Source organism: Molothrus aeneus, chromosome 17 (assembly GCF_037042795.1).
Source record: "Molothrus aeneus isolate 106 chromosome 17, BPBGC_Maene_1.0, whole genome shotgun sequence".
Taxonomy (NCBI): domain Eukaryota; kingdom Metazoa; phylum Chordata; class Aves; order Passeriformes; family Icteridae; genus Molothrus; species Molothrus aeneus.
In genome coordinates this window covers 8,058,663-8,086,057 of record NC_089662.1, presented here as the reverse complement: position 1 = coordinate 8,086,057, position 27,395 = coordinate 8,058,663, and the positions used below count along the sequence as shown (strand labels likewise).

Here is a 27,395-nt window from a genome sequence, read left to right as displayed (position 1 = left end):
ATGATGAACCGATTATTAGTTGTTTGCCTGTTGCAACTCACTGGATTTCTGTGACTTGTTTTCAGTCACCTAATGCTAGGCTGGCTCAGCTGGTGTGGCTGCAGGCACAATGGCACCTGTCCCTTTCAGTGACCTGTCATCCCAAAGCCATTGCAGCAGTTGTTCCCGTGGACATTGAGAGATCTTCGCGTTCCTCAGTGGGTGCTGACGCCTTGGCCTGCAGCTCCTGCCTGTCCCAGGCACCCATCCCTCGTCTGTTCTGTGGAGAGGATGGACATGTGCTTCCACATTGCTTAGTTAATTTTAGGATGGGGCATGTGGGCTGGATTAAACTGATTTATGGGACATGGAACACTGCCCCTTTCTGTGAGGATTGCCAGCAGGGAGATGAAGTTTTTCACATACACCAGGATAGCTTTCTCCTCCATGCCTTCATCCAGTGGAAATCCATTGTACTTAATCTTTTATATCCTAAAGTGATGTGAAAGTTGGACTGTGTTGACTGTTACCTCAATGTGCTGTACCGTAAAAGCACCCAGTATGACAAAATACAGCTTGTTTGCACTGGTTCTGAGCTATGCAGGACATTTTACCCAGTTCTTTTGTTATTCCAAGCAAGGGAGGTTTGCATAAGGATAAGAATGGAAGAGGAAGCTGGGAGTGGTGGATGGCCCCAGTGCCTGTCAGCCCCTGCAAGGACCCCTGTGCATGGAAGGAGCTTCGTGGCCTTGACAAGGCCTCACAGCAGTGCCGGGCACTCGCTCTCCCACTGCGCTGTCTGCAAGCACTGACGGGGGCGTTCGGAGGGTTTTCGGGGTTTTTTTGCGCGGTGGCAGCAGCCCCTGTGTGCAGCACCATTGTGGGTGCGCTACCCGCCCCCGGCAGCGCTGGGAATGACCCGTCCGGCGGCCATCGGGGAGGGTTCGGGGTTGGTTTTTGTTGTTTTTGAGCAGCCCCTGAGGCGCTCTCGGGCCGGACGCAGCCAGGCCGCGCACCCCACTTCACGCATGCGCGGCTGCCTCCGCCGGTGTGACCCGCCTAGCGGCGCCGCGCCTGCGCACTGCGGCGCCGTGACGTCCCGCCCGCGCGCCGGCGGGCGGGGGGCGGGGGAGCGGGCGGGGGAGGGACGGGACCGGACGGCGCGGGGAGCGCGGAGCCCCGGCCCGGTCCGGTCCGGTGTCCGGCCCGGAATGCGCCGCAGCGCCCGGGAACATGGGCCGGCAGAGCCCGCCGCGCAACGGCGTCGGCGGCCACGGTACGGGCTGGGCCGGGCCCGGCGGGCGGGGGGCGGTGGTTCCGCTGAGGGGGCGGGGGCTGGAGCGCCCCCTGCGGGCGCGGCGGCGCCCCCTGGCGGCGGGGCGGGGCCGGCGCTGCGCTCGGAGCCGCCCCGCGGGAGCGGCCGGGGATCCCGGGGGTCCCGGGGGGCCCAGCACCGAGCGAAGGGCCCGGCCCACCCCGCGGCTGTGCGGCCGCCGCGGGCTCGGGCGGGTGGGAACCAGCCGGGCACGGTTGATGCCCGAGGGCGGTCCCCGGCAGTGACCGGGGGCTCTGCGGCAGCGCCGGGCTGGCCAGACCTGGCGAGACCGTGTGTCGGTGCCCGGTGCCTGCAGCGCTGCAGAAACCCCGACCGACTCATGTGGGTTTTAGACCGCCCTCACTTTGCGTTTGTGTCTCTTCTTCCTAGGGTGAACCTGCGAGTTAAGGTCTTGTGGTTACATAAAACATTTTTTGCAATGCACTGGTTTTGGTAATACTCGCAGCTATTGTCCCCTGTGTGTTTGAAAAGTGTAAATATTGCGGTCTTTATTAGTAAGTTTGAGAGGAGGAGCCCGCAAGATGTGCTTCTTCCTTGCCACTACTCCTTAAAGTTCTTTGTGTGTGAACAGTTCTTTCTCCCGTAGGCTTTGTCTCCTCCTTCCCGAGGCATTGGTATGTGACAGCCCAGTGTGTGCGTGTGGCAGGGGATCAGGAACAGCTGGGGGTAGGGAACTGGCTGGGAATAGGGAACCGGCTGAGCAGAGCTGGCTTCTGTTGTGCAAATAACTCTGCTTGCACAAGGGCCCGGAAAGGAAATAAAAGAAACTGTAGTCACTGTGTGAGTGATAGGAGATTTAATGTTACCAGGATCTTGGAATTCGGAGGGAGGTGGAACTCTGTCGTAGGCTGTTACAGCTTGTTTTGATCCAAGAAGTGTTTTTAAAGGGTCTTTGAGAAGGAACAGCATCCACTGCTCGACCTACTTAGCGTCCCTGTGTGTGAACAGCCTGCCGACCTGCCGGCTGCCTTCAGACCTCGCTGAGAGCTGCACTTCCAGCCAGGAGCTCGCAGGAACAGGGCCGGGGCAGTGGCTGAGGTGCCACGTGGGCAGAGGAACGAGGTCCCCTATCTGCCGGGAGGGCGCGGCCTTGGGAAACAGCTGTTTCTCCATCGGAGTCCTTTTAATTCCTCCCACCCCAAATCCTATTTGGACACGTCCCTTGTAGAACGAATCCTGTTTGGATCCCAGAAGTTGTTGCATCTATGGGAAAAGCCTTTAGGGAAAGGCAGCGTTTGTGGCCTCATCCTGTACTCCAGTCCCACAGCTGCTCAGCAAAGCCTCCTTACTGGGAACTCCTCCAGTGTGGGATATCGAGTGGCTCTCGGCTGCTTCTCTCTTTCCTCACATGAGGCAGCGGTGACAAATTCCACCATGTGGTGTGAAGTAGTGTCCCTTCTCCGCTCCCTGGGAAGCTCTCTGGTGTCCTGTAAGTGTGTCTAACCCGAGCACTGTGTGCTTTGTGTGTTACCCCTTCCCTCCCTGCCCCGAGTTTCTGTGCTCCTCAAAACAGTGGGAATTATTTCCTACTGGCTGAGCTGTGTGTGTACTGATGGCTGGCAGGTATGTGTTTGTTGTAGGACAAGTCAATGTGCTTATGATTCTTTAACTCTGGTATAATTATGTCCTTTCTTGTGTCTGTTGCTGTCAGTGGAAATGCTCAGGCTTCTTCCTAGGACGGCTGCACCTGGGAGTCGGTAGGAATACAGTTTTGGGAACACTTTCCTAACCTTTTTTTGAACACTTTCCTAAGTCCTGGTCTTAGGAAACATGTGGCATCTGAGCTGGCAGCTGCATCAGAGAGCAAAGAGTTTCAGGATGGCTTTGCAGGGCTGTCTTGATCCTGTATGGAGCCATGAGCCGTTGGGAAGGACAGGAGCCAAGGGCTCCGTCTGGGCACTGGTGGTGGCTCCGGTATCAGGAGGAGCAGCATTTGCCCCCCACAGTGGGACCCCAGGATAGGGAAGTAGTGAGAATGCCCTTTGAGGTCCTCCCAGTGCTGAGCCTGCAGAAATGGGGACACTCAGCTGGAGGGGTCCCCACCAGAGTCATCCCTGTCCTGACAGTGTGGTGACTGTCCTGTGTCATCTCCCTTGGGTGTGTGTGTGACATCACTGTGAGTGGCTATTGCTAGCCCCCACTGTGTGCTGCCACTGCCTGTCAGCTCATGTCTCTGTGACCTTTTGCAGACTTTGATGCTAAGAAAAAAAGAAAAGTGGCAGAGATTTACCAGGCTCTGAACAGCGACCCCATCAACGTGGCAACGCTGAGGCGGATGGCGATCAGCGAGGGCGGGCTGCTCACCGACGAGATCCGGCGCAAAGTGTGGCCAAAGCTGCTCAGTGTTAACACAGATGACCTGCCCCCTCTTCCAGGTATGGAACAGCCTGGGCTCACCTGCTTAGGAGGAACAGCTCAGTGAACTTTGTCCCTAGAGGAGGGACGTGCTTTCTGACCTGTCTTTTCCCTGTGTGTGTGTGTTGTATTTCCCACTAAGCTCATGTACAAAGGGGACTCACTGCAGCACCAATACTGTGTTGTATGTAAACAATACATGACTTCTAAAAACAACGTTTGTTGTTTTCTTTAGCGATAGTCATGGAATCAGTTCATTGTGGATGCAGTCAGCGTGGCCCTGAGCATTAGCTGACATATGTAAGTTCACATGCAGCAGAAAGAATCAGACTTTGTTTGTTTTGCTCCCATGAAGAGGTGGCTGTTCTGAGCCCCGGTGTGGCCAAAATTCTCCTGATGTGTCTCTCCCAGGCAGCAGTTTGTTGTGTGAAGTACATGTGGTTTTTTGGTCAGAACAGGCACAGGGACAGCAACCTTCCCACATGGTTTTTGAACCTTAGCAATGCAGGAGTTCTAGGTCCTGTAGCTTTAGAGTCACCCAGGACAGATTTTGTTGTTATTCCTGATTCTGTGGTTGTTTGGAAATGTGCATCCCCTCACCTCAGTCCAGAGCCAGGTAGCATTAGGGTGATGTGAGGTGACCAGAGCTGCTGGAAGACAAGATTTAACTTTACATGATCACATAGAAGGAATTTGCTGGCCCACTGAACTTTTCTATTTTAACTGTCTTAGCTAACCCTGGGTGAGATTTTCCTCTGAATTGTTTCTATTTTATAAATAATTCGTTATGGTCTCCACAGCACTCCTCCAGTGCTGCTGCTGAGTACACTTTGAATTGACAGAAAAACTGTGGAGTGGAGATGTTTCTAGGAGTACTGGGAGTGCTGCTGTCAGTTTAAGCATTTTAACATGTGTTGTCTAAAGAAATAATTGTCTCATTTGCTATTAGTGTCAGACTGTGTGGCAGTGAAAGTGCAGGGACAGGACCGAGGTGCGAAATGAAAAAAGGGATATACAGTGGAGTAGGGGGTGTGTGCAACTTTATGTCCACATTGAGCAGGGATCTTCCCAGCTCCCTCACCTCACTCTTTTCCCAGTACTATTGCAGTGCTTCATGTTAATCCTGTTCCTCTTTTCCTCAGCAAGGAAGGAGCTACGAGAGGACAATAAGGATTACCAGCAGGTGTTACTGGATGTGCGGCGATCCCTGCGCCGCTTCCCACCAGGTGAGGGGGGTTCTGCTCTTCCCTCTCTGCCATGGGGCTCTCCTGGCTCACACGTCCCTGGGACACTGCAGAATGTGACACTCCATTATTACTCCAAGGGCCTGACCTCTAGGAAACGTTTTCCATGTGAGCTCCCAGCAGCTGCTTCTTGCAGTGAAGCCCTTCTACAGCCATCAGTTTCCTTCATCTGTCTCTGCAGAGATGGTTTTTGATGTGGCTTTTCCAACGTTCCACTTCCCCTGCCCCACTGTGCCCCTCTGCCAGGAGGCTGCTACTGGCAGACAGTTGCAGCAGAGAGAGGATGGATCCTGCATGGATCTTGTGCACCATGACCTGTTGAGATTAGGACAGATGGAAAGCTTAAGAAACATGCCATTTGCTTCGGTTTACTTTAGTCCATGGTCTTGCTCAGGGACAGGGAAGGCAGGTTTGGCTGTGCTTAGAACAACCTCTGGTATAAAACAGTCTCAAAATCAGGTTCTTGCACCAAACTTAACAGAACTTAAAAACATTTAGAAGTAAAATGATTTTGCAGTTGTTTAGTTCTGATGGGAGGCTGGTGCCTTGTGTTATTTATAAAATGCTAAATCCAGCAGCTCTCTGTGCAGAGCAGTCGTTATTTCTGGCCAGAATCTGCCTCCCCCTTCTGCCACTTTTATTTTGTATAAACACTTGATTCACTCTGATTCTTGCAGGCATGGATGCTGCATGCAGGCCTGATTCCTGGAGGCTCTGCTCCTACGGATTTTTTTGCCCTTGAATGGCAGCCTCCTGCCTATTTTTAGCCACATTAGTGAAGCAGAGGAAAAGGAGAACTTTGTCATTGCAGGATCTCTGCTGGGACTCTCTGCTTGGCCTTTGGGTGTTTTATCTGTTGACAAGGGCTGCCAGAAACTGGCTGCAGCTGTGCAAGGCAGGAACAATGTTTTCCCTGTGACATCCTGTCCCTAAACACGTGCTGTTTGCAGGGGACTGATAGAAAGTTGTGCTGGTGGAAGCCTCACAGTCTGATGCAGTTGGCATAGTTTCTGTGAAAATGGGCCCTGTTGACTTTTTTTCTAGAACTCCTGGGAAATTAAAAATTACTAAAACATCCTCATCTGTGCTGGATGTGTAGAACAATTCTCTGTTCACAGCAGCACTGTGCAAACATCTGTAAACCCTGCTCCTGTCCTCCACAGTGGCTTCCTTGCAGATAAGGGTTCTGCAGATCTAAAGAGTAAACCTCTGAGCAACTGGCCAGATTCCCCTGGTCCTGCAGAGTTTTGGGAGACAGCATTAGGGCTTTGGATAGTTTTTTTCTGCCAGTTTTACCACCCTCCCCTTATACAGCACATCCCTTGGGATCAGGCAGGTTAGTAAATGCACAGGTGCTCTCCTTGCACACCACGGCAGGCACTGGTAGGTGACCCAGCTGTGCCACCTTTGCTGTTCCTCCCACAGGGATGCCAGATGACCAGAGGGAAGGATTGCAGGAGGAGCTCATTGATATCATCCTCCACGTCCTCCAGCGCAACCCGCAGCTGCATTACTACCAGGGATACCATGACATCGTGGTCACCTTCCTCCTGGTGGTGGGGGACAGGCTGGCCACTGCACTGGTGGAGAAGCTCTCAACGCATCATCTCAGGTACTCAGTGGGAGGAGAGGAGCCAACTGCGTGTCCTCAGGCTGTGGGGACACCTGTGCAGGTAGAGCTGGCCTGGAAGGGGAGCTGGGAAGGCAGCGCCTTGGGTTAAAGCAGCTGCCTGTCATGCCTGTACCCAGAGGGTGATTGAGAGCAGCCTGACCACACAACAGCACGTGGCTTTGCAGAGAGCTGTGCCCTGGGGAAGGGATAATTGAAGGCTGTCAGTTAATTTGTAGTATCTCTTGGAGTTGGAAAAGCCAACACACATGCATTATCCGTGGTTGTGTGGCTGTCAGGGCCTCTCCAGTCCTGTGGGCTGGCTCAGCTCCTGCCTCCCATTTGTCCTTGCATAGCCCTGGGCAGCATGGTCTGTACTATCAGTGTCCTGTACCCCACACGAAGAGTCTTTCTTGTTTGTGCACTGAAATAAAAGCAAGCTTCCAGCTGGAGAGTGTGGTTTGGAGGGATTATCTCTCCTCTCCCAGGCAGGAGTCAGATTTTGGATGCTGGAAAGGCTTTACAGTTCTTGTGTGCACTGCAGCAAAATAAGAAGTGTCAGCTGACAGCAGCATGATGGTCTGGGCCTGGGTTCTGTGTGCAGGTCAGCCCTGTGTGTCCCAGACAAGCTGGAAGGAGGCTGCTCCAAAGGGACAGAATTCCTTGGGGCTGGGGGCCACCTGCCAGCAAGGCTGTTTATTGTATGTACTTCACCTTCTGCTGCCTCCCTAGACGGAGAGCTTGCTAACATTGTTGCTTGACAAAGCTTCTTTTAAATCTTTCCTCAGGGATTTTATGGACTCAACGATGGATAATACCAAGCACATTTTAAATTACCTGATGCCCATCATAGACCAGGTGAACCCTGAGGTGCATGACTTCATGCAGAGGTATGCAAATGTTCTCTTAGAGCCTCCTGGCTCTCCTGGTTACTGTTCACAGGGCCATTTTCACCCACACATCCCAAGCACCACAGTGGCTTCCTCAGGGAGTCAACAGCTGATGGTGGCACCCAGAGGCATGTGGCACTCACTTCTGAGCAGGCTCAAACCTGTGATGCCTGTCTGGAGGGGTTTTACATGGTGCCATCTTCAACACATTTGTCTACAGTCTGTGTTGGTAGGGCTGGGGATTTGGGGACAGTGTTGTACAAATGCTACAACTGCTTCATGTGACCACTTGTGTGGCTGGTGGGACCTTGCTGTAGTTTGTTGTTAGTTCTGGGGATAATTCCCAGGTTTTGCATTAGGGACACACAGGTGTGTCTGGGCAGATCAAATCAGAAGCAGGAAGGTGAATGGGAAGAGTCAGTTCAGAGCCCTTTTTTTGGGCAGGTGTGTGGTTTTTTTCACAGCCAGAATGTCTTTGGATACCAACCCTGACTGCAAACTCCCAGAATTAGTAAGCCCTCAGGGTAGGAAGGAACCCAAACATCAGTCTGTGCTGCAGGACTTCAGTTGCCCTCAGGCCAGCAAGCCAGACAGTGCCATGATACATGACACATTCAGGGTCTCCTGAAAGCAGCGTTTGGCCTCTGCTATGTCCCCCAGTGGATGTGACACAAGTAGTGGCAGCACTTTGCAGCAGGGGCTGGCACAGGGGATAAACAATTTTTTCTGCCAGAGGTGCAGTTCCTGCTCTGGGTGGGTGCAGTACTCCACTGACTGCCAGCTCTATTTCCCCAGGCATGGCTGTGCAGCACAGGGCTGGCTTGGGAGCATTTCGTCCCTGTTTCCAGGCTGACCTCATGCTCTTTCTCTGTGTAGTGCGGAGGTGGGAACCATCTTTGCTCTCAGCTGGCTGATCACCTGGTTTGGCCACGTTTTGTCTGACTTCAGGCACGTTGTGCGATTATATGACTTCTTCCTGGCTTGCCACCCACTGATGCCCATTTATTTTGCAGCTGTGGTAGGTATTGATGGAATGGTCAGGGATTAAATGAGCTGTTCTGAGGTGGTAGGAGTTTGGGGCTGCAGAGGGAGGCTGGCAAACCCAGTGCTGATGCTGTCCCCAGCTGTACCCTACTCTGCACATGCAGTCACTGATGTCCTTGGTGATGGTGAAGGGCAGGTGGGATCCAGGGGAAATCAGGGCAGCCTGAGGGTGTCCAAATGTGCAGGCTTTACCAGTTCAGTGCTGTGGAGGCAGCAGGACACAGTGTTTTTGTTTCCTTTCATGCCTCCATCCTGCCCATCCTCTTATAGCAGAGGGCAAGTCATGAAGTCAAACTCTGCTGAGGTTCTGCCCCAATCTCCAACCTGCCAATAGCAGGCTCTGCTCAGCAGACAGACCTTACTGCCCTGAAAGAGGCTTCCCATGGCCTCAGAGTCTTAGAAGGGGTTTGGCATTTCTCTTCCCTGCAGTGTGTCCTCTTGAAGAAGGTCTTTCAGCTGGAAGTAAAGTGGTTTTTTCTTCTGGCTCTGAAACAAGTGCCAGCATCTGCCAAGGAGTTGTCCCCACTTCCTTGTCTGTCCTCCTCTCACTCCTCTGCAGATCGTGCTGCACCGGGAGCAGGAAGTTCTGGACTGTGAGTGTGACATGGCCTCTGTCCACCACCTCCTGTCCCAGATCCCACAGGACCTTCCTTATGAGTCTCTGATCAGCAAAGCCGGGGACCTTTTTGTCCAGTTCCCACCATCTGAACTCGCCAAGGAGGCAGCTCAGGCAGCTCAGGCGGAACGGTGAGTGCTGGGCAGCCCATGTGCTCCCTACAGCCCCTTGCCAGGTCTTGCCTCCCTGTGGAGATCTTCCTGACCGGAGGCTGGTCCCAGGGGTGAGCCAAGGACACTCCTTGACCTGTTCCTTCTCTTGCAGAACTGCGGCTTCCACTTTTAAGGACTTTGAGTTGGCGTCAGTGCAGCAGAGACCAGACACTGTGTTGAGGCAACGCTTCAGAGAGCGGCTCCGAGGGGAGGAGCGGCTCCGAGGGGAGGAGAGGACAAAATCCATCTTGACAAAGCCCCGGACCAACCGCTTTGTCAAGCTGGCAGTGATGGGGCTGACGGTGGCACTGGGAGCAGCTGCCCTGGCTATGGTGAAGAGTGCCCTGGAGTGGGCACCCAAGTTTCAGCTGCAGATTTTCCCCTGAAGCCGGAGGAAGGGCCTTTGCTGTCACTGCATCCATCCCCAGCAGGAAGGGCTGATGTGTGATGAAGGACGTGTTCAGAAACGACCTGTCTGAAGATTATTTTTTTTTCTTACTGCATCCAGTAACGCTTTTGGCCTTTGTGACAGAGGCTGAGGGAACCAGCCCAGCAGGACAGTTCCCCACACCATGCTCACCTTGTTCCCCTCTCCCTGTGCAAGGGTGAGCAGACAGGCACTCCTGCTGTCTCCTGAGGAACCAGAGGTATGGACAAATTTGGCTGTTCAGGCTGTGCTCAGGTGACTGGACAGAGGGAGAGCTGTGTGTGGGCTGTGCCCAAATGATCCCGTGTTCTCCACTGGGGAAAACTAGTGGAAGTGAGAGCAGATCTTTGCCTGAAGGAGTGTCCAACGGGGTTTGTTCTGGGTGCTTGTGTGTGTAAGGGTGGAGGGCATCGCACTCCTGAGGAACAGGGCAGCCCTTTGGCTCTTCATTGCTCCAGTGTGCCCCACAATCTGCCTTCAGCTTTGCCGGTGCTCCAGCTCTTCCCTGTCCTCTAGGCACCCTCTGAGCAGAGCCAAACCTTTCCCACACACTGGCCAGCACAATGCTCTCAGCTTCTCTTCAGTGTGTAACACTCCCTGGCTCTTTTTGTTTCCACATCTTTGCAGCCTGATCTGTTTGTAGGGGCCAGGAGCAGACCTTAGCTCCCCTCAGCTCTCAGGCACTGCCACTGCTGTGCTGGCAGTACTGTGACCATATCTGGGGTCTGTGAAGTGAGCACGAGTGCAGTCACCCTGCCAAGGGTGTGTACTGTCATGTGCCAGGTTATGCTACCACAATTCTTAGTCCCATTGTAAACACCCATTGCAGATTTCTTTAATAGCTCTGGAAGTGGACATTACCATGCCCACTTGGAGAAAGGCTTTCTTCACCTTGTGAAACACTTTACACAGGACAGAAGTTGTTGCACTAGGAAGTGTGACAAAAACCTCCCCCACGAGCTGATCAGGCTCCAGCATCACTTCTGGAAATAACACTAAGCGTTTCCCAGAAAGGCCAGCCTGACCCCTGCATATCTCCCATCTCCCCACCAGTTCCATTGGCAGTCCCAGCGCTCCCTGCCCTCCAAGCTAAGCAGCAAATCCTTCTAGACAGCTCAGTGTCCCACTGAGACAGAGCCAATAGACACTCTATGCCTCTACCTCTCCCCCAAGCTGCTAAATCTCCCTCAAGTGTCCTTACCTGTCCCTCACGGCTCCCTCCCGCTGCCCCATCATTGCTCTTTTGTGCCCAAAGCCATCTGTGCCATGCCCAGGGGCTGCACACCTGAAAAGGAGGTTTTGGTTGAAGGGATTTTGGGATAAAGAAGAAACTCATGCCCTGCAAAGCTCAGCACCCCCCACTCCCACCCATCTTGGTCCATAACCACCCTGGGTGTGTTCTGGTTTGCCCCACGGGCCCTTGCTCATGGAAGGGATGTGCCTTTCTGGCCAGAGGGCAGGTGGGCAGTTTTCATTCCTGACTTGTGTTCCCATGAAGCTCTGAGCAGGAGTTCCCTTTGCCTCTGCAGGTAAAATGTGGAGTGACTGAAACTGCCCTTGTCCAGGCAGGCAGCAAGGCCTGTTCCCTCCTCTCCTCAATGGTGCCAGTGGCCTTGGAGAGACCTGGGGCTGCTCAGGGGCTCCTTGCAGTGTGGCTGAAGGCAGAGCCCATTCCTGGCCCCTTGGCACCCCCAGAGCAGCAGAACAGGACTGGGGCCTGGGTCACTTAGCACTTTAGAAACCATTGGTGCAGGAGAGTGTGGTGACCTGGGAATGCTGCTGGAGGGCCCAGGACTGCTCTGTACACCTTGCTGAAGGAGAGGATGGCTGGAGCCCCCCAGGAGGAGCCCCTGCAGCCCCTCCATTTCCTGGCCATGATGCACTTTAGTTCTTGTGTTGTCCCCAGTGGGGGGAGAAGGGCCTGGGAGGAGACCAGGGTGCTTCAGTTACTCTGTACAAAGACTTATACATCCCCTGTAAATGCAGATTTCTACAAGCCCTAAAACTGTAAAATAAACAGTTACTAAACACACTTCCTGCCCTCCACAGACCAGGGCTGCCAGATCTGCTCTTGTGGCACCCTGGGGCCCAGAACTGGCACCTTCCCTGCGATGGCCAGGCCAGCTCAGTGTGGCCTCACACCCAGCAGCCCTGTGGGAAGAGGAGCAGGAGCAGAGCCAAAGGGTGTGTGCGTGCCCCGGTCACTGTTCTCCATCCATCTGCCTCCCTCTGGGCCAGTGCCAGGCCTCGTGTGTGCTGCTGGCTCTCCAGGGTGTCCCCCCCATCAGCAGCGTGGGGCTGGAAATAGCCTGACCTGCCAGGCTGCCCTGTACCCCAGGCTGGGTGCCCGGCTGCAGGAGGAGATCCTGGGCACGGTGCCCAACTCCCAGGGCACACTCCACTGAGCTGGGGTGATGCAGCCACCTTGGCCAGGCTGGAAGCGGTTTTGTCTGGATGGCTCAAGGCTGGCAGCCCTGCTGGCTGATTTTAATTGCCTGTGGCTTCTCCAGGAGCCATTTTCTCAACAGTGCTTGAATCCCTTTGGGAGGAACACCCTTTGGAAGAGTGGTGGCAGGAGGTATGTGGCACCTTTGGAGTAGCCAAGAGGCCTCTGCCTCATGTGACTTAGAACCAGGCCAGTGGCAATGTGTGCGTGTGCCTGTGTGGGCCATGCTGGACACTAGACAAGAGCCCCATGCGGCCCTGACCTTACCAGAGTGATGGGGGCAGTGGTGATGGCCAGTGAACTCTGACTTTGGCTGCCCCATGGTCCTCCCTGCTCCCAGCAGTGCCCCTGTGCAGAGAGGAATCCCATTGCCGGGGGCTGCAGTGATACCACAATGGAACGTTGCTGCCCCCGTGGTACCGCCCAGCCCCGGGCGGTGCTGGGGGCAGCCTGCAGACTTGGGGGGCCACCGTGGCATGGGCAACCCCTGCACTTCTCCCTCCCTCGGGGACAGCCCGGTTCCCAGCAGCGCCAGGGCAGCAGGAGGGGCTGGCAGTACCCGAGGATGCTCTGGGCTCCTCTTGTTGCCGTGGCAACAGCTGCGGTGAGACTGGCGGCGGGGGTCTGCGTGTGATGCAAGTGGCGCGTGACCCCGTGGCCCCCCCTGTGGGTCTGGATTAGCACCCACAGTTCCCTCCCTCTCCAGTTCCCCCTCCCCGATTACCTTCGGTCCCCTCCCCCGGCTGAACGGAGTCGGGGGCGGCGCCGGGATTGCCCACACACACACTCGGGTGGGGCGAGGGGCTGCATGTGCACAGCACATACGTGCACATGCTCACACTGCTCCCAGGGACGCCCAGCCCACACTGATGGATGAGGGTGAACCTCCCCGCGGCAGGAGAGCCCGTAGGAACCGGGGCTCAGGGTGGGAACTGATATGCCTTGGAGCTGGATGCTGGCCATTGGGAATCCCGCATCTCCCTGGAGACCTCACATAGCCCAAATTCCCTTGGGAGGAGTGAGGCAGCACAGAAGGAGCCAGAGCCACGGAGAGCAGACCAACACACTTTATTCCATAATCACAACAGTCAGGATCATTGTTAGCCGAGGTTCTGCAGAGCAGGGGCCAGCCATGTCACACCCCCAAGACGGACCCAGATGGGGTCGTCACTGCCCCTCGGCTAAAATCCTGTTTCTCCAAGATAACAGACACAGGGACCCTTCACTAACACAACACTACAAAGGTGACCCCGAGCGCTGGCGCCCGTCCGCAGGCTGCGCCGGGGCCCCGCCAGCTCCGGGTACCCCCGGCCCACTCGGCCGCCGCCAGGGCAGCTGCTTCCTGAGAGAGGTTTGGTTTATTTTTATTATTTATTATTACTATTATTACTATTATTATTATTATTATTATTATTCGCTTTGTCTGGAGTGATGACGGGATGTCGCACGCGCACGCACACACGCTCGCACACGCACGCCAGCCAGCACCGGGCAGCGGGGGCGCAGCGGGAGGGGCCGCACGCTGGGGGGGTCTCTAAGCACTACAACCACACGGCACAGAAAATCCACCACTGTCCACGACGGTTCTCCCTGACAAATACACCCGGCGAGACTCGAGGAGGGGGACAGGGGTGAGGACGGGGACAAAGCGGATGATGTTGTGCTTGCGGCCAGGGCAGGAGACCCCGGCACTGGCTCCGGTTCTGGCAGTGACCCAGAACCTGCTCCTGAGGAAATATTTCGCCTGACAGTCTGTGGAGGGATCACCCTGGCTCGAGGGTGATGCACAGCACGTAGGGGACCACTGGGACCCGTGTCCCCCCTAGGAACGGAAGCTGAGCCCTGAGCTGCAGGGTCAGCAAAGCACACGTGTGATGCGAGACCCTCAGTGTGGGCCTCAGGTCTTGCTGGTACCTGGGGGCTTTGGCTTCCCCATGGACAGGGATGGAGGGCAGGTGACTGTCAGCCTCAGCGCCCTCCCTGAGAAGCCCTGGCCACAGCACGGGGTGGCTGTGCACCCCAAGAAGGCACCGAGGTGCTGGGTGAGATCCGTGGGTGTTAGAGAGCTCTGGGACCGCCGGACCCCACGGGAACCCCAAACCCGGCTCACACATGGGAGGCGGCTTCAGATGCTCCTGGAGCGGGGCTGCCCAGGGGATGGGAAGGCAAAATCCCCCCCGAGGCGGCGGTGAGGCGGGAGCAGGCTGCCAGAATCACGGCTGTCCCGGCGCTTATTTGGCTTTTCCACCTTTGGGGGCGGGACTGGATCCGGTGGGGGACGGCCGGGGAGGGAGGGGACGCAGAGAAGAGGACGCGCTCTATCCAGGGAACACGTGTCTGATGCGTGATGCCCGCCTGGCTCCGCAGGCTGGCACCCGCACGGGGGTACTGAAACACCGTGGCTAATGCCAACACACACGCACAGCTACCGCTACACACCGACACATCTACACTGCTGATGGTTGACCATCGCGGGGGGCCTCGAGGGGTCCCCAGGGACTGGGCTGGGGGACATCAAGCATCCCTGTAAAGGGCCCAGGGACACACCTCTCCCTGCGCTGCAGTGCCCATCCCCACGGCTGAGCCAGGGCCACCAGCAGCTCCAGCAGCAGGGCCAGGCACCTACTCCGAGGCACCCTCAGGGGATGCCAGCACATGGGAGGGAGGGATGTCCTTCCCCTGGTCACGGCTCAGTCCAGCCTGACAGCAAGGGGCAGGCACGGGGTAGCCTGTGACTGGGGGAAACCGGCAGCCCCAAAACAGGGAGGCAGAGCCCCAAGCAGCGGGTGCTCTGCTGCTGCCAGCACCCCATTGGCAGGGAAGGATCCGAGGGGTCCCCACAAATCCAGAGTCCCCGGGGAATCGAGGTCGTGGGGGACTGCAGGGGCTGCTTCAAGCAGCGGTTGCTGCCGAGCCCAAGCCATGACCACGTCCCCAGGGATGTGTGGGGTCCCCACCCAGCACAGCTGTACCAGAGCGCAGCCCCTGCCCCCCCAAGCACAGCCTGCGGCAGCTGCCGAGCCAGCACTGCAGCCACGTGCTCCCGGCAGTGGGAGGAGGCGGCTGTCGCAGGAAGGAGCCATTAGGAAAAGCAAGGAAAATCCCAGCTGGAGGAGCCGCTGCAGCAGCATCTTCCCTGCCAGCATCTCCCCGCTCTTGGCGTGGCCGGCAGCGGAGCCCAGCGCAGTGCTGTGTGGAGGAGCCCTGTGGCAGAGCATCACCCACACCCCACACGCCCACCAGCACTGGCTGCAGCTGCTCTTGGACCAGTTTGGGTGGTTGCTTAAGGCAGATTTCCCACAGCTGCCCTTCGCTGCCACCCTGCCCCTCCATGCTGCTCCCTGCCATCCCGGCAGCACCAGGTGCCACGGCTGGGCACAGTGACACCCGTCTGGGCACAGTGATACCTGGCTCTGCTGGCCAAGGTCAGCCAGCCCACAGCAGGTCCTGCACGGGCACAGGCTCCAAGGTTAAAATGAGGGCTGGCTGCTTAGTGAAGGGCTGGTCCCCATACAGTTTTGGGGTGACTCCGGACAGGGGCTCTCTCGGTGGCACAGCTTTCCCTGCACAACTGCCTGGCGAGAGAAACAACACAGCCTCCCGCGCCCACGTGCTCGTCACGTGTGTGCAACTTCACTCTTCCCAAAGCGAGTGGCGGGGAGCACACGCCACAGGGAAGGAGTCGCTGCTGTGGGACACTGAACCCCCAAACCAGGGACCCCTCACAAAACAGGGAGTTGGGAAGGGACAGTTTGGCATGGCTCGGCATCCCTCCCCAACGGCTGCAAAGAGGAAGAGGAGAAAATTGAAGCCATGCGTTCAATGCAGTCAAAAACCAAACGGAATCAGCCATTCTCCGAGGGATGGGGAAGGTGGGGTGGGCACCGAGAGCTGGGGTGGCGTGGATGCTCCTGCTTCCTGGAGAGCGGGAGGGCACACGGTGCTGGCACAGATGGGAGCGGCCGGGAGCAGCCATGGCTGTCAGCGCCGGGGCCGTGGGGGAAAGCGGCCGGGTGTGACAATGAAAACCCGATGAGATGCATTTCACGGGCAAGTAACCGCAGCGGGCGGCCATGCGTCCTGCGAGCACAAGGCGAGAGCCGGACAGACAGACGGATGGAGAATGGGTGTGTGCCAGGGGGTGGGGGGAGCAGGGGCTCTGCCTTCCAGCAGCTTCAAGGCAAAATACCTGATTCCTGCATGTAAACAGCTGGTTTCGGTTTGTTTGGTTTTTTTCCTGGGTTGTTTTTTGATATGACCTGATTGTGGGTGAAAATAAAAATGAGTGTTACCTGCAGAGCGTGGGACTCAGTAGGTAAAAACCAAGTCTGAGATGCTGGACATGAGCCAGTCCCCTGCTATCATCTCCGTCACCTCGGGCGTGCAATAGTCCGGGAACTCGAAGTGCGAGGAGCCTCCCCGCGGGTAGAGGTCATGGTCCTTGTCGAAGACGGACCAGTCCAGGGCACCACAGGTGGCACTGGCAGGCGCCCGCCCGGGCATGATCCCCAGCAGCTCCTCCTCCAGCTCCTCGTCAGAGGAGCTGAAGGAAGAGGGAGGGGACCCAGCCGACATGGGAGAGGGGGACCCGCTCTCTGGGGACCTCCCTGGCTCCGGGCAGGGTGTGGTAGGGCTCAGGGGTGCAGGGGGCTCCTGGGGGCTCTGCTCCCCGTCGGGTGCCGAGTGCCAGGCAGCCGTGCCAGGCACCACAGGGCTGTCCTCAGCGAGCACCTCTGGTGCGGGCTCCTGCGGGGTGTCGGGGCCGGCGGGCAGCTTGGCGGGCTGCCTGCGGCTGGCAGAGACACGGCCCAACACCGAGGGCTTGATCTTCACTGGGAGCCGCGGGCGGGCTGCTCCGGTGCCCACCTTGCCCTTTTTCCGAGGCCGGTACTTGTAGTCGGGGTAGTCAGCCATGTGCTTGAGGCGCAGGCGCTCGGCCTCCCTGACAAAGGGGATCTTCTCGGAGTCGTGGAGGAGCTGCCAGCGCCGGCCCAGGCGCTTGGAGATCTCGGCGTTGTGCATGTCGGGCCACTGGTCCATGATCTTGCGGCGCTCGTGCTGGGACCACACCATGAAAGCGTTCATGGGCCGCTTGATGTGCCCGCTCGGCGTCTTGCACCAGGCGGGCTCGGTGTCACGGGCGGGCAGCGGGGCGCACGGCTCCCGCCGAGCCTCCGCGCCCCGGCCCCGCGGGCCGCGCTGCACCATCCCGGAGCCGGGTATCCCGCCGCCGCCTCCGCCTCTTCCTCCTCCCCTCCCGCCGTCGCCTCCCTGCCCGCCGCCGCCTCCCCGCCCGCCGCTACGCGCCGCGCCGCGCCGCCCCCATTGTGCGGAGCGGGCGGCGGCGGGGCGGGGCGCAGGCGGCCGCGACGGGGCCCGGGGGCGCACGGCGGGGCCGGCTCCGCCGGGGCGGCGGCCGCGGAGATGCTCCGGAAGGGCCCCGGGATGGCCCGGTGGTCTCCGGCTCGGAGATGCTCTGCAGCGGTTCTGTCCCGGAATGTTCTGCACCGATCCGAGGATGCTCCGGAATGCTCTGTAGCACCTCGAGGATGCTCGGTACCGGTCTGAGGATGCTCCGGGATGCTCTGTACCGTCTCGGGGATGCTCCACACCAACCCGGGGATGTTCGGCGCCGGTTCGAGGATGCTCTGTAGCGGCTCGGGGATGCTGCACGCCGTGAGGGCTCCGCCCCGGGGCTGCTCCTCTCCCCGCCGCCCCGGTGATGCCACCCGGTTAAGTCGGCAGATGCTTCGGTCGGGAATGGTGTAGGGTGGTTGCGGCGGGTCCAGGTGCGGGTCGGGGGTGTGCGGGGGCGGTGCGGGCAGCCCGGGAGCCGCACGCCCCCCGGTGCCGCTCTTATAGACACGGCCGCTCCGCCCCCGCCGCCCCCGGTAAACACCGCCGCGCCGGGTCTGTCAATGGAGGGCCCCGCCCCCCGCCGCCCATTGGCTGCAGGGCGGGGGGGCAGATCCCGCTCAGCCAATGGGCGCCCGCCGAGAGGGGTTGCTGGAGAGAATGGCAGGGCGGCACGCCCCGGTACCCCCGGTACCGCCCGGCTACCCGGCACGCCCCGGTACCCCAGTACTCCCCGGTACCCCCCGCTAGACACGGCACTCTCCGCTACCCCCTGATAACCGGGCACACCGATCCCCGATACTGCCCCCTCAGCAACCCGGCAGCCCCCAGTACCCCGACCCGAGCAGCACAGAATCCACGGTGACACCCGGTACCTTCAGACAAGCATCCCGGTACGCCGGTACCTCTCTGTGCTCCGGCTCCTGGCAGTAACCCGCTTCTCCCCCGGTTTAGGCACCCCGATGTCCCCGGTGAGCCTGACATCCACACCCTCGGGAGCACCCACACCCCTCGCGGTTCGCCGGGAGCCTGTGCATGGGTGTGACCGGCCGGAACACCGAGTATCACCCCGGAATGCTGCGCTTGAACCCTGCCCTGCTGCCCCACCGGGCTCCCGAGACACCCACTGCTCCCGGTCATCCGGGCAGAGGCCCGGCCCGGAACAGTCCCCAGGCCGCTCACTAGGGCTGGCACCGCTCGGCGCCACGCGTTGTGGCAACACCGACGCCTTCGTGAACACGTCCCCGCCACCCCTTCCAGCGGTGTCTTCCCGTGGGTCGGCCCCCGGCGGGGACGGGAGCGCCGGGCAGGGAACGCGCAGCCCACGAGGCGGACACGCGGCTCCCCGGTGCCGCGGGTGGGGCCACGCCCCTCCCGGTCGGGCCCCGCCCCCTCCGCTGGGCGGCACCAATGGGGCAGAGGCGGCGGCGCTGTTGCCCCGGAGACCGCGGGCTGCCCGCCGGGGGCCGCGCCCATTGGCTGTCGCTGCCGCGCGCGGGCCCGCCGGGGGCCGCGCCCATTGGCTGCGCCGCCGCCGCCAGTTGCTGTGGTGACAGGGGACGGCGCGGGGCCGCGCCCGACCCGCCCGAGCACCGCGGCTCACCGGGCACCGCGGCTCACCGGGCACCGCGGCTCACCGGGCACCGCTGCTCACCGGGCACCGCCGCTCACCGGGCACCGCGGGCTGTCCCCGTCCTGCACTCTGAGCGGGAACTGTGGCCTGTCCCGACCCTGCCGGCTGCTCCGACATTGAGGCCAGCCGGGACACCGGGGCCTGCCCTCCTGCCGGCCCGGCCCGCAGCCCCGGGCGCTGCCTACGCCGTCCCGGAGCCGCGCTGCGCGGGGAACACCGCACAGTTCTCCACCGCGGCTTTGCCTGCGGGCGGCGCTTCCCCGAGCCGTTCCCGCTCGGTATAGCCGGAGGTCATGCCCGGCACGGGTCACCCGCACGGCCCTGGCTCGGAGCACCTGCTCGGCCGCTCCCACACAGCTCCGGTGTTCGCTGCCACCGCGCCGGCAGGACCGGCTGGGTGCACATTAACGCGGAACGCCCCTGCCGTCGAGCAGCTCTGCGGGGCCGGAGGCGGCTGCCCATCCCCGCTGGTCCCGTACACCGGGCCCGCCTCTACCCGGGCTCCCCGCGACAGCCGTTCCTCTGCTCCCTCCCGGCCCCGGCCTCCCCTCAAGCAGCTCGGGGCCAGTCCCGCCGGGCTGCTCGGGCTGTCACAGCCGCCTCCATCCCGGACACGCAGACCCCGCCCGGTGGATCCCGTCCCGGTGATCCTGTCCCGGTGCGGTGCTGGGGCGGAGCCGGCAGGGGGCGTCCCTTCCGCCCGTTCCCGGGAGCCCGGGCCCCGCCCGCCGCGAGCCCGGCCGCTGTCGCCGCGGGGACCGGCTGGGATCACGGGGACACGGGGCATCCCCAGAGGACTCAGCGAAGAGGGGTTCCCGGAGAGCGATGGGGCCCGGGCGTCCCCGGAGGGCAGAGGGTGGTGAGGATCAGTGGGATGTAGGGGTGTCCCGGGAGGCACAGAAGCTGCCAAATGGACAAAAGAGCGAGCCGGGAGGGGTTTCCATAGACCAGCAGCGGTATCACCCCTGCCATAGCCGACTAAATCCATTCCTCCATACTGCCCCTGGCTCCAGCTGGCTGCTGGAACACCACTCTGCTTCGCAGAGCCACTCCTGTGTGGAATGGCACCAGGCACGGTGACAGATTCCTCCGTGCTGCCAGTGCAAGCAGCAGCGCCTGAGGGTAAGGTCAGGGTTGGTGCAAGGGGACATTTCCCAGCTCTGAGGAATCAGCAGTGATTGCATTTCTCCCTGTGCAGAGGATGAAAGCAGTGGTGCAGACCTGCTGTCAGAACCGGCTGGACACAGAGAGGGCAGAACTCCAGGAAATAGAAAAAGCAATGGAAAATAATCTGGGAAGCTAGCTGCACACATCACTGTGAAATGAGTCTATACAGTCATGTTACCTTTGCTTTCCATCCTCGGCTAAAGACACTGTGTTGATCTTATAAATGTCAAACAATTCCATTTCTGAGAATGAATCCCATTTGCTCTGTGGGGATGATCTTCCCACCAGCCTGCCAGGAGGGAGAGAGCCCTGTGACACACGGCAACCTGTGCTCAGGGGGGGTCTGCTCACAGCATCATTCCTTGCTGGTGTATTCCAACCCCTGCCCCCCGGGTGCACACAGGGCTTATTTTTCATGAAAATCTCACCCTGTTGGGCAGACACTCACCCCGCAGAGCAGCAGTGGTGTGGGTGTCAAGGGGGACTGCATCTCCTGCACCAGGATCTGGGTTTTAGCTGCAAGACAGGTATGGCTGTAGCTATAGAGGCACAAGCTGAAGGAGGAGAAAAGCCTGGAACATGTCAGGAGGGAGGAGGCGAGTGGCTGTGTGATAGATTAGAGGAATTTAATTTTTTTTTCTGTTTAAAAAAAAATGATAAAAAAGGGGAATTAATTAGCCTCAGCAGCTGGTGGGACTGGGGTTACTGAGGGTGGATGGGAGAAGAGTTAAAAATAGCAGGAAGGGCAAGTGGAAAGTTTCTGTAACATCACAAGTCAGGCATTTGGTGCTTACCCGCCCTGACAGGCGGGAGCCTGTGCCAGAGCCCTCTCCACCATCCTCAGCCCTTTCCCACTGACCTCCCGGCAACTTTTCACACGACATCACCAGCCCTTCGTTTTGCTAATTAACCCTTTGCTTCCGGACACTGGACTTGCATCTTGAAAGAGCAAATTCAGCCACGAGTTGCTCATCCTGGGAATGTGAGGGTGCAGAGGAGCACAGTGCTCGTGCTGGCCCTCCCTGGATCCCTGCGTGTCACTGGCAGCATGTGGAGCCCAGAAGAGCTGTGACCCCCTTGTATCCATTCCCATCTGTATTTCAGCTTCCCCTCCTTAAAAATCCTCCTGTTTCCAGAGGCCCTGGGTGGATTTTGCTGGTAGGTCTGAGCCCTATGCTGGGACACTCTGGATGCACAGTTTGTCCTCTGCTAAGACGGAGATGGATGAGGCAGCTCTGAGCAAGCCCAGCTTGCTGCACTTGTCCCCGCTGCGAGAAAGCAGATGTACCTGGCTGCTCCAACGGGCTTTCTCTGCTTCTGTTTGTCTTTCAGGATTGACAGTAAGAGCAGCTGAATTCATTCCTTCTCTCTCTCAGAGGCCCAGGAGTTGTGTCTGGCTCTGCTGCTCTGGGAAGGCTGGCAAGAGCTGAGCCTGCCCTACAGAGGGTGGTCTGAGGGTGGTGGAGCAGGGCTTGGGCTGGAACCGATTTTGGTGGTTGGCAGAGAGGTCAGTGACTGTGGCAGACCACGAGGCGTGAGAAAATACTGCTGGGTTTACTGGGGGTCAGGTTTGGCTCTGGTTTACACTAAACAGGAGCTGGGCACTACCCTCACCTGCTTTAAAAGGATTTCTCCCTTCCCCTAGCTGCTTGCATGATCCTGGATCCCAGAACAAGCATTTGGGCTGACCTCACTGAAAGCCAGTGCAGGACTCTGGGGACATAGAGAGGGTGGCACAGCTGACACAAGGCTGGCTTCCCTCTAGCCACATTGTGCCCCCTGATGACAGGACTGCCACACGGGGAATGGGACACCTCTGAGTACAGTCCATCTGAGCAGCCAACCTGCTCCTGCTTCTGCTCCTCCTGTACCCAAGCAGCCAAAGCACAGAGGCTCATTCCCCTCTGTGCTTTCCCCTCCTACCTCTCCTCTCTCTCAGGTATGTGCTGGGTACCAAGCACTCCCACCAAGGAGGGACACTCATCTGATGCCAGCCCAGAGCCTGGAGCAGCCAGGCTTGGATGAGGTGCCAAGCTGACTCCATTGCCTTCAGCCCATCTTCCCCCCAGTCCTGCTCAGCACCTTGGGCATTTGCAGATGTGGTTTTATGGCACAATAAAGGTGTCACTGTCACTCCTGCCCTCCCCGTTGCTGTGCTCTGATCATGAGGGATGTCCTGGGACCAGCCCTGGTGCCATGAGGCTCTGCCAGCATATCCCAGTGTGGGTGGACTGGTGACCCAGTGTAGGGTCAGAACAGTGCCCACACTGGGACACTTTCGACAGTGCTGCCAGTGTCCAGGATCTACAGACAGGTTCAAATCAAAACAGCTCCTGCTATTGCCCGTGCCAGGAGACCTCCAGCCTTGTACTCGATCACTGCGTCTTGGAGACTGAGCTGCACAGCCGGGCTCTGGGCTTCTAGGTCCTGAAAAAGCACATCTTCCCCTGGGCAGGGCAGGACCGGACCGGACCGGGCTCGGCTCGCTCCTTCCTTGACAGAATTGAGCCTGGGGTGGCGAGACCAGGGCCAGGAACCGGGTTGATGCAGCTCCACGCAGGCCCGGAGCGTGGTGGAGCCCCCGCCCGCGGAGGCGCATCCCGCAGCATCCCGATGTAACCCTTCTCCCCATGACCGAGGCACGGCTCCCGGGGGAATTCGCCGTTCCCCGGCACCGCAAGCCCCGAGGGGACCGAGGGGACCGGGACAGGGCGGCCGGGCCGGACCGAGGCCAGCGCGGGCGGGGATGTGCCCGGCGTGGGAGGGGTCGGAGCGGCGAGGGGCTCCACCTCCCGGGGCTTAAAGCCCGGAGCGGACGGGGGTGCGGGAAAGTTGTGCCCGCGTTGCCATCGGTTCGGAGCGGCTCCAGGAGCGGCAGCGGCGCGGTCGGGGCTGCCGGGCGCGGGTGCCCTTCGGGGCGACACCCCCCGCCCACCCTACAGCCCCCCTGCCCTTGGTGCTGGTGATGACCCTGAACACGCAGCCCGGGAGCAGGAGCCCGCTGCGGCGGAGGGCCAGCACCCCGCTCCCGCGGCCGGGAGGCTCCGGGGCCGCCTCGCGGAGTGAGCCCTTTCACCCTCAGCTCGGCCACACCGCCTCCGAGCCGGGCGGCAGGGCCCCCCGCAGCAGCCTGTGCCCCGACTCCGCGGGCTCCCCCAGGCTCAGGGAGCCCCGGTATCGAGTGGTGCTGCTGGGGGACCCCGGCGTGGGGAAGACCAGCCTGGTCAACCTCTTCGCCGGCGTCCAGGAGAGGGACCCGCTGGACCAGCACGGAGGTGGGTGTCTGCTGGGGGGATCTGCTGCAGGGTCACCTGCGGGGCATCCTGTGGCCCCATGATGGGACAAAGCCATGTGCGAGGCGGAGGAGCCCCGGACCCTGCTGGGAAGCGCGGCTCTGACCGAGCTCTTCCTCCCGGTGTCCCGCAGGGGTCGCGTACGAGCGCAGGCTGACCGTGGATGGTGAGGAGACCACGCTGCTGGTGCTGGACACCTGGGAGTCAGAGCAGCGGGTACGGCGGGGCTGGGTGTTGGGGAGAGCTGGGCGAGCCACGATATGCCCGGGGGACATTGCATGGGCACAAGTGCTGTCTTGGGGCCTCTGAGCTCTTTGAAGGGCAACCTGGGCCCCCCCTGTCCGTTTCTGGGGCTCTCCACCTTGGAGCACAGGATACACACTGGGCAAGACAGGCTGGGGTCACATCTCTGCACAGCTCTGTGCCCACCCTCCCGGTGGGTGCTCCCCATATTCTCACTGGTGTGGGTTCTTATGTGATAACCCACTTCAAAATGCATGGAAATGTTTGGGAATGGGGCTGAAAGATCCAACTGGGTAAATCCACGAGTCGGTATCACCAGCCAGAACACTTTAACAGACAGAACAGTGCACCCAAGAGCCTGGCATGGGGCATTCCTCATGCCCAGAACATGAGGTATCTCCTGGGCAGAAATACCAGTGCTGCTGTCACTGCCTCCCTCCGAACACCTCCCTCCTTCCCTTCCTGCCAGGGCCCTGCATTCCTGTAGGTGCCACCTGGGAGCGGGAACAGCATCAGTGCCCAAGCTGTGGACGGGGGTGCAGCACCCACATGGACTGAGCTGTTTGGCACTTACCTGCACTGCCCAGAGGTGCCCCAGCACTGTGACACCCCGACAATGGCCCATTTTTTTCCGCTATGGCTTATTCCCACACTGCCCAGCACTGCCAGGGTGCAGCACCCACCACACTGTTCCAGGGCATTCCCAGGGGATTCAGCCTCACCTCTCTCCACCAAAGCTGAGCCCACAGCTCCAGTTTGTTGTTGATAGAGAGGAAAACTCCCAAACACTCCCCTCAAAATCAAGAGCGTTTAATCTGCATTTAATTAATAGGGTAACACACCTGTTCACCACAGTGTGGGGGGCCGGTGGGGCATGCCCCATCAGTGCCAGGGTGCTCTGCTGTCCCCTGGAAGTGGTCATGGCCACAGATTGGTGACATCTCATTCCCCGTGTGGTGACAGGATGACGAGAGCCAGCGGCGCAGCCACTGCCTGCAGATAGGGAATGCCTACATCATCGTTTACTCTGTCACTGACCGGGACAGCTTCGAGAGCGCCTCGGAGCTGCGCATCCACCTGCGCCGGGCACGCCAGGCCGAGGACATCCCCATCATCCTGGTGGGGAACAAAACCGACCTGGTGCGCTGCCGGGAGGTGTCTGAGGAAGGTGAGTAGGGGGTGAAGGCTCTGGTGGAGACCTCCTGAGGGGGCTCCGAGCCCAGCTGCTTCCCCTGCATCTGTCCCCTTGTCCCTGGACGTGCAGCTGCTGTCATGCATGTGGCAGTGCCTGTCCCACAGCACCTGAGGTGCCAGCAGGACTGTGCCCTCTCCCTGCCCTTCCCTTGCAGAGGGCCAGGCCTGTGCTGCTGTCTTTGACTGCAAGTTCATTGAGACGTCTGCGGCTCTGCAGCACAATGTGGACGAGCTCTTCGAGGGGGTGGTGCGGCAGATCCGCCTCCGCCAAGGGGGCAAAAAGTCCCACCTGCACCCCCCGCCCGGCCAGAAGCACAAGGAGAGCCTCGCCAGCAGAGCCCGGCACTTCCTCGACAGGCTGGTGGCCAGGAACAGCAGCAAAGTGGCCCTCAAAGTCCGCTCCAAGTCCTGCCATGACCTGTCTGTGCTCTGAGAGCCACGCTCCTGTCCCTCCCCACGCGCCGGCTGGGACTCTGCTCTCTGCCAGCAGTGTGGCCAGTGGCTCTGTGCAGAGCTCAGACTGGGCTGCAGTGATGCTGAGCACATGGAGCTGTTTTCACTGGTGCTGAGGGATGTGAAGGTGCTCTGGATCCGGCCATTCCCTCCAGGAGAGGGGATAAGTGGGATCAGGTCCGTGGAGTGGAGGATGGGATGGGTACCTGCACTTGGAGTGGTGAGGTTTTGGATCACAGCTGCTCCTGCAGAGCCGGAGGTGAGGGGTGGCTGTGCCCCAGAGCTGGGCTGGAGGCTACCAGGAGTGTGGCAGGTCCCACTCGCAGTGCTGTCCTTTGCAGGGCAGCAGGGACTGGCAAGGGCACTGGGCATTGGCCACCTTGGATGGCCTGGAGCCTGGCTGGGAAGAGGGGGCAGGGGAGCACCAGCGGCATCACCTGGCACCCTGACCCTGCTGTGCCAGGGCTCTGTGCCATGTCTCACTGGCACCAGTGTCTTTCTGTGCTCTCTCTGTACAGGTGTGATGGGAAAACCCTTGATCTGCAGAATAAACCACATCAGGGAGGTGCTGTTCTCTGCTGGGTCCCTCCCCTGGGGAGCCGCATCCCAGAGCCACATGGTCAGATTGAAGCTCTGTTCCTCGCCTATGCCAGGGCTGAGGATCTGCTTCCTGCTCTGGCCAGGCCTTGGCTGGCTCCTCCATTAGCTGGAGCATCTTGGGGCAGGGAGAGCCTCTGTCCAGGGCTTCCTCCACCTTGGTGGAGGTCCCAGTTCCTCACCCAGTGGTCTAGCATCGTCCCCTGTGAAGCCCTCTGCATTTCCCAGCTCTGGAAAAGCCTGTGGGAAGGGCTGAGCTCTGCTGAGCTGCAGGTTTAAAGCCCTGAGCACCGTGGGAGCCGCAGCCTGGGCAGGGATCTGGGTGCTTGGTGGCTCCAGGAAGGGGCAGGGAGCAGAATGGCACAGCCAGGAAGGGACGTGCTTGGCTGCAGCAAGCAGGGAATGACCCCGGGCACCCAGGGAGGCAATGCTGGAGCTGTGTGGGCTTTGCCTGTTGTTTATAGGCTGCGCTGCCATCCAGCAGCTGGGATACCATGGGGGAACCTGCTCAGCATCCCAGGCCTGGTGCCAGGGAGGATCAGCTGTGCCTCCTACTCGGGTCGGGAGTTTCCACTCGCTCTGTGGGCAGACTGTGGGGAACCACTGGCTGTGGCTGGCACAGATGGGACACTGGGATGTGCCAGCACCCTGTCCCTATGGGAAACTAATTTCTCCAGAGGTGCAAGTTTTGCCCTCATAAATGGGGAGGTGGGTGCTCAGATTTTTTTTTTTTTTTTTTTTTTTTTCCCCCGTGCTGCTTAGCCCATGGCATTGCTGCTGCTCTGCTCCCGCTGCTCTGCCCTGTTGCTCCCGGCTCGGCGGTTCCTGGCGCTGCTGGAGGCGATGCTGAGGTTCACACAGCGTCAGCCACGCCGGGGCTGGGGGCTGCACCCGAGGGACGGGGGCTCCTGGCTGCTGCCGTTCCCTCCGCAGCTGCAGCCGGTGTTTCCCTGTGGCAGGAGGCGGGGGAGCGGGGCCACGGCATGGAAAGTTGGCAGCCGGCAGAGAGGGGAGTGGAAAGAATGAGCTCAAACCCAGAAAAATGCGGCCGTGCTGGAGGGTGGGAGGAGAGGCCAAGGGGGGCCACGGTGAGGCGCTGGGAAACGGAGAGAGAGTGGGAGGAGGAGAGAGGGTGGGAGGAGGAGGTGCTGGCAGGGCGCCAGGGGCTGCCTGTGCTCCCCATCTGGGCCCGCTCCTGGGGAAGGTGGTGCCAGGTCTCGGCGGTACCAGCTGCTCCAGCGAGCGCTCTCGGGGCTATCCCAGTGCCATCAGCCTCTGGGTGGCCCCTGGCTCCAGTGCTGTCTGTCCCTGGGTGGCCATCGCTCCCAGTGCCATCCATCCCTGGGTGCCCAGCAGCCCTAG

The 27,395-nt window shown here is 59.7% G+C and overlaps 4 protein-coding genes across 5 annotated transcripts; 3 read left to right on the top strand and 1 right to left on the bottom strand.

The window, feature by feature from the left end:
- The first annotated feature begins 1,106 nt into the window (after positions 1-1,106).
- On the top strand, positions 1,107-11,684 carry TBC1D20 (TBC1 domain family member 20). Of its 2 annotated transcripts, none has more exons than XM_066561412.1 (8): positions 1,107-1,255; positions 3,505-3,690; positions 4,813-4,896; positions 6,340-6,526; positions 7,312-7,413; positions 8,290-8,431; positions 9,017-9,204; positions 9,338-11,684. In XM_066561412.1, exons 1-8 carry the CDS (start codon positions 1,213-1,215, stop codon positions 9,609-9,611), a joined length of 1,206 nt encoding a protein of 401 aa, XP_066417509.1. In that variant the 5' UTR covers positions 1,107-1,212; the 3' UTR covers positions 9,612-11,684. The 2 variants fall into 2 exon arrangements, with proteins under 2 accessions (XP_066417509.1, XP_066417510.1); XM_066561413.1 differs by lacking the exon at positions 1,107-1,255 and adding an exon at positions 2,165-2,744.
- A 1,459-nt stretch (positions 11,685-13,143) lies between these two features.
- On the bottom strand, positions 13,144-17,306 carry SOX12 (SRY-box transcription factor 12). The gene has a single exon (XM_066561410.1). It carries the CDS (start codon positions 17,304-17,306, stop codon positions 16,407-16,409), a length of 900 nt encoding a protein of 299 aa, XP_066417507.1. The 3' UTR covers positions 13,144-16,406.
- A 1,557-nt stretch (positions 17,307-18,863) lies between these two features.
- LOC136564094 (putative uncharacterized protein MGC34800) lies at positions 18,864-19,370 on the top strand. Its single transcript, XM_066561865.1, has one exon. It carries the CDS (start codon positions 18,864-18,866, stop codon positions 19,368-19,370), a length of 507 nt encoding a protein of 168 aa, XP_066417962.1.
- A 3,734-nt stretch (positions 19,371-23,104) lies between these two features.
- REM1 (RRAD and GEM like GTPase 1) lies at positions 23,105-25,976 on the top strand. The gene is made up of 4 exons (XM_066561623.1): positions 23,105-23,528; positions 23,680-23,762; positions 24,753-24,957; positions 25,139-25,976. The coding sequence occupies exons 1-4, from the start codon at positions 23,219-23,221 to the stop codon at positions 25,414-25,416; spliced, it is 876 nt and encodes a 291-aa protein (XP_066417720.1). The 5' UTR covers positions 23,105-23,218; the 3' UTR covers positions 25,417-25,976.
- The last annotated feature ends 1,419 nt before the right edge of the window (positions 25,977-27,395 follow it).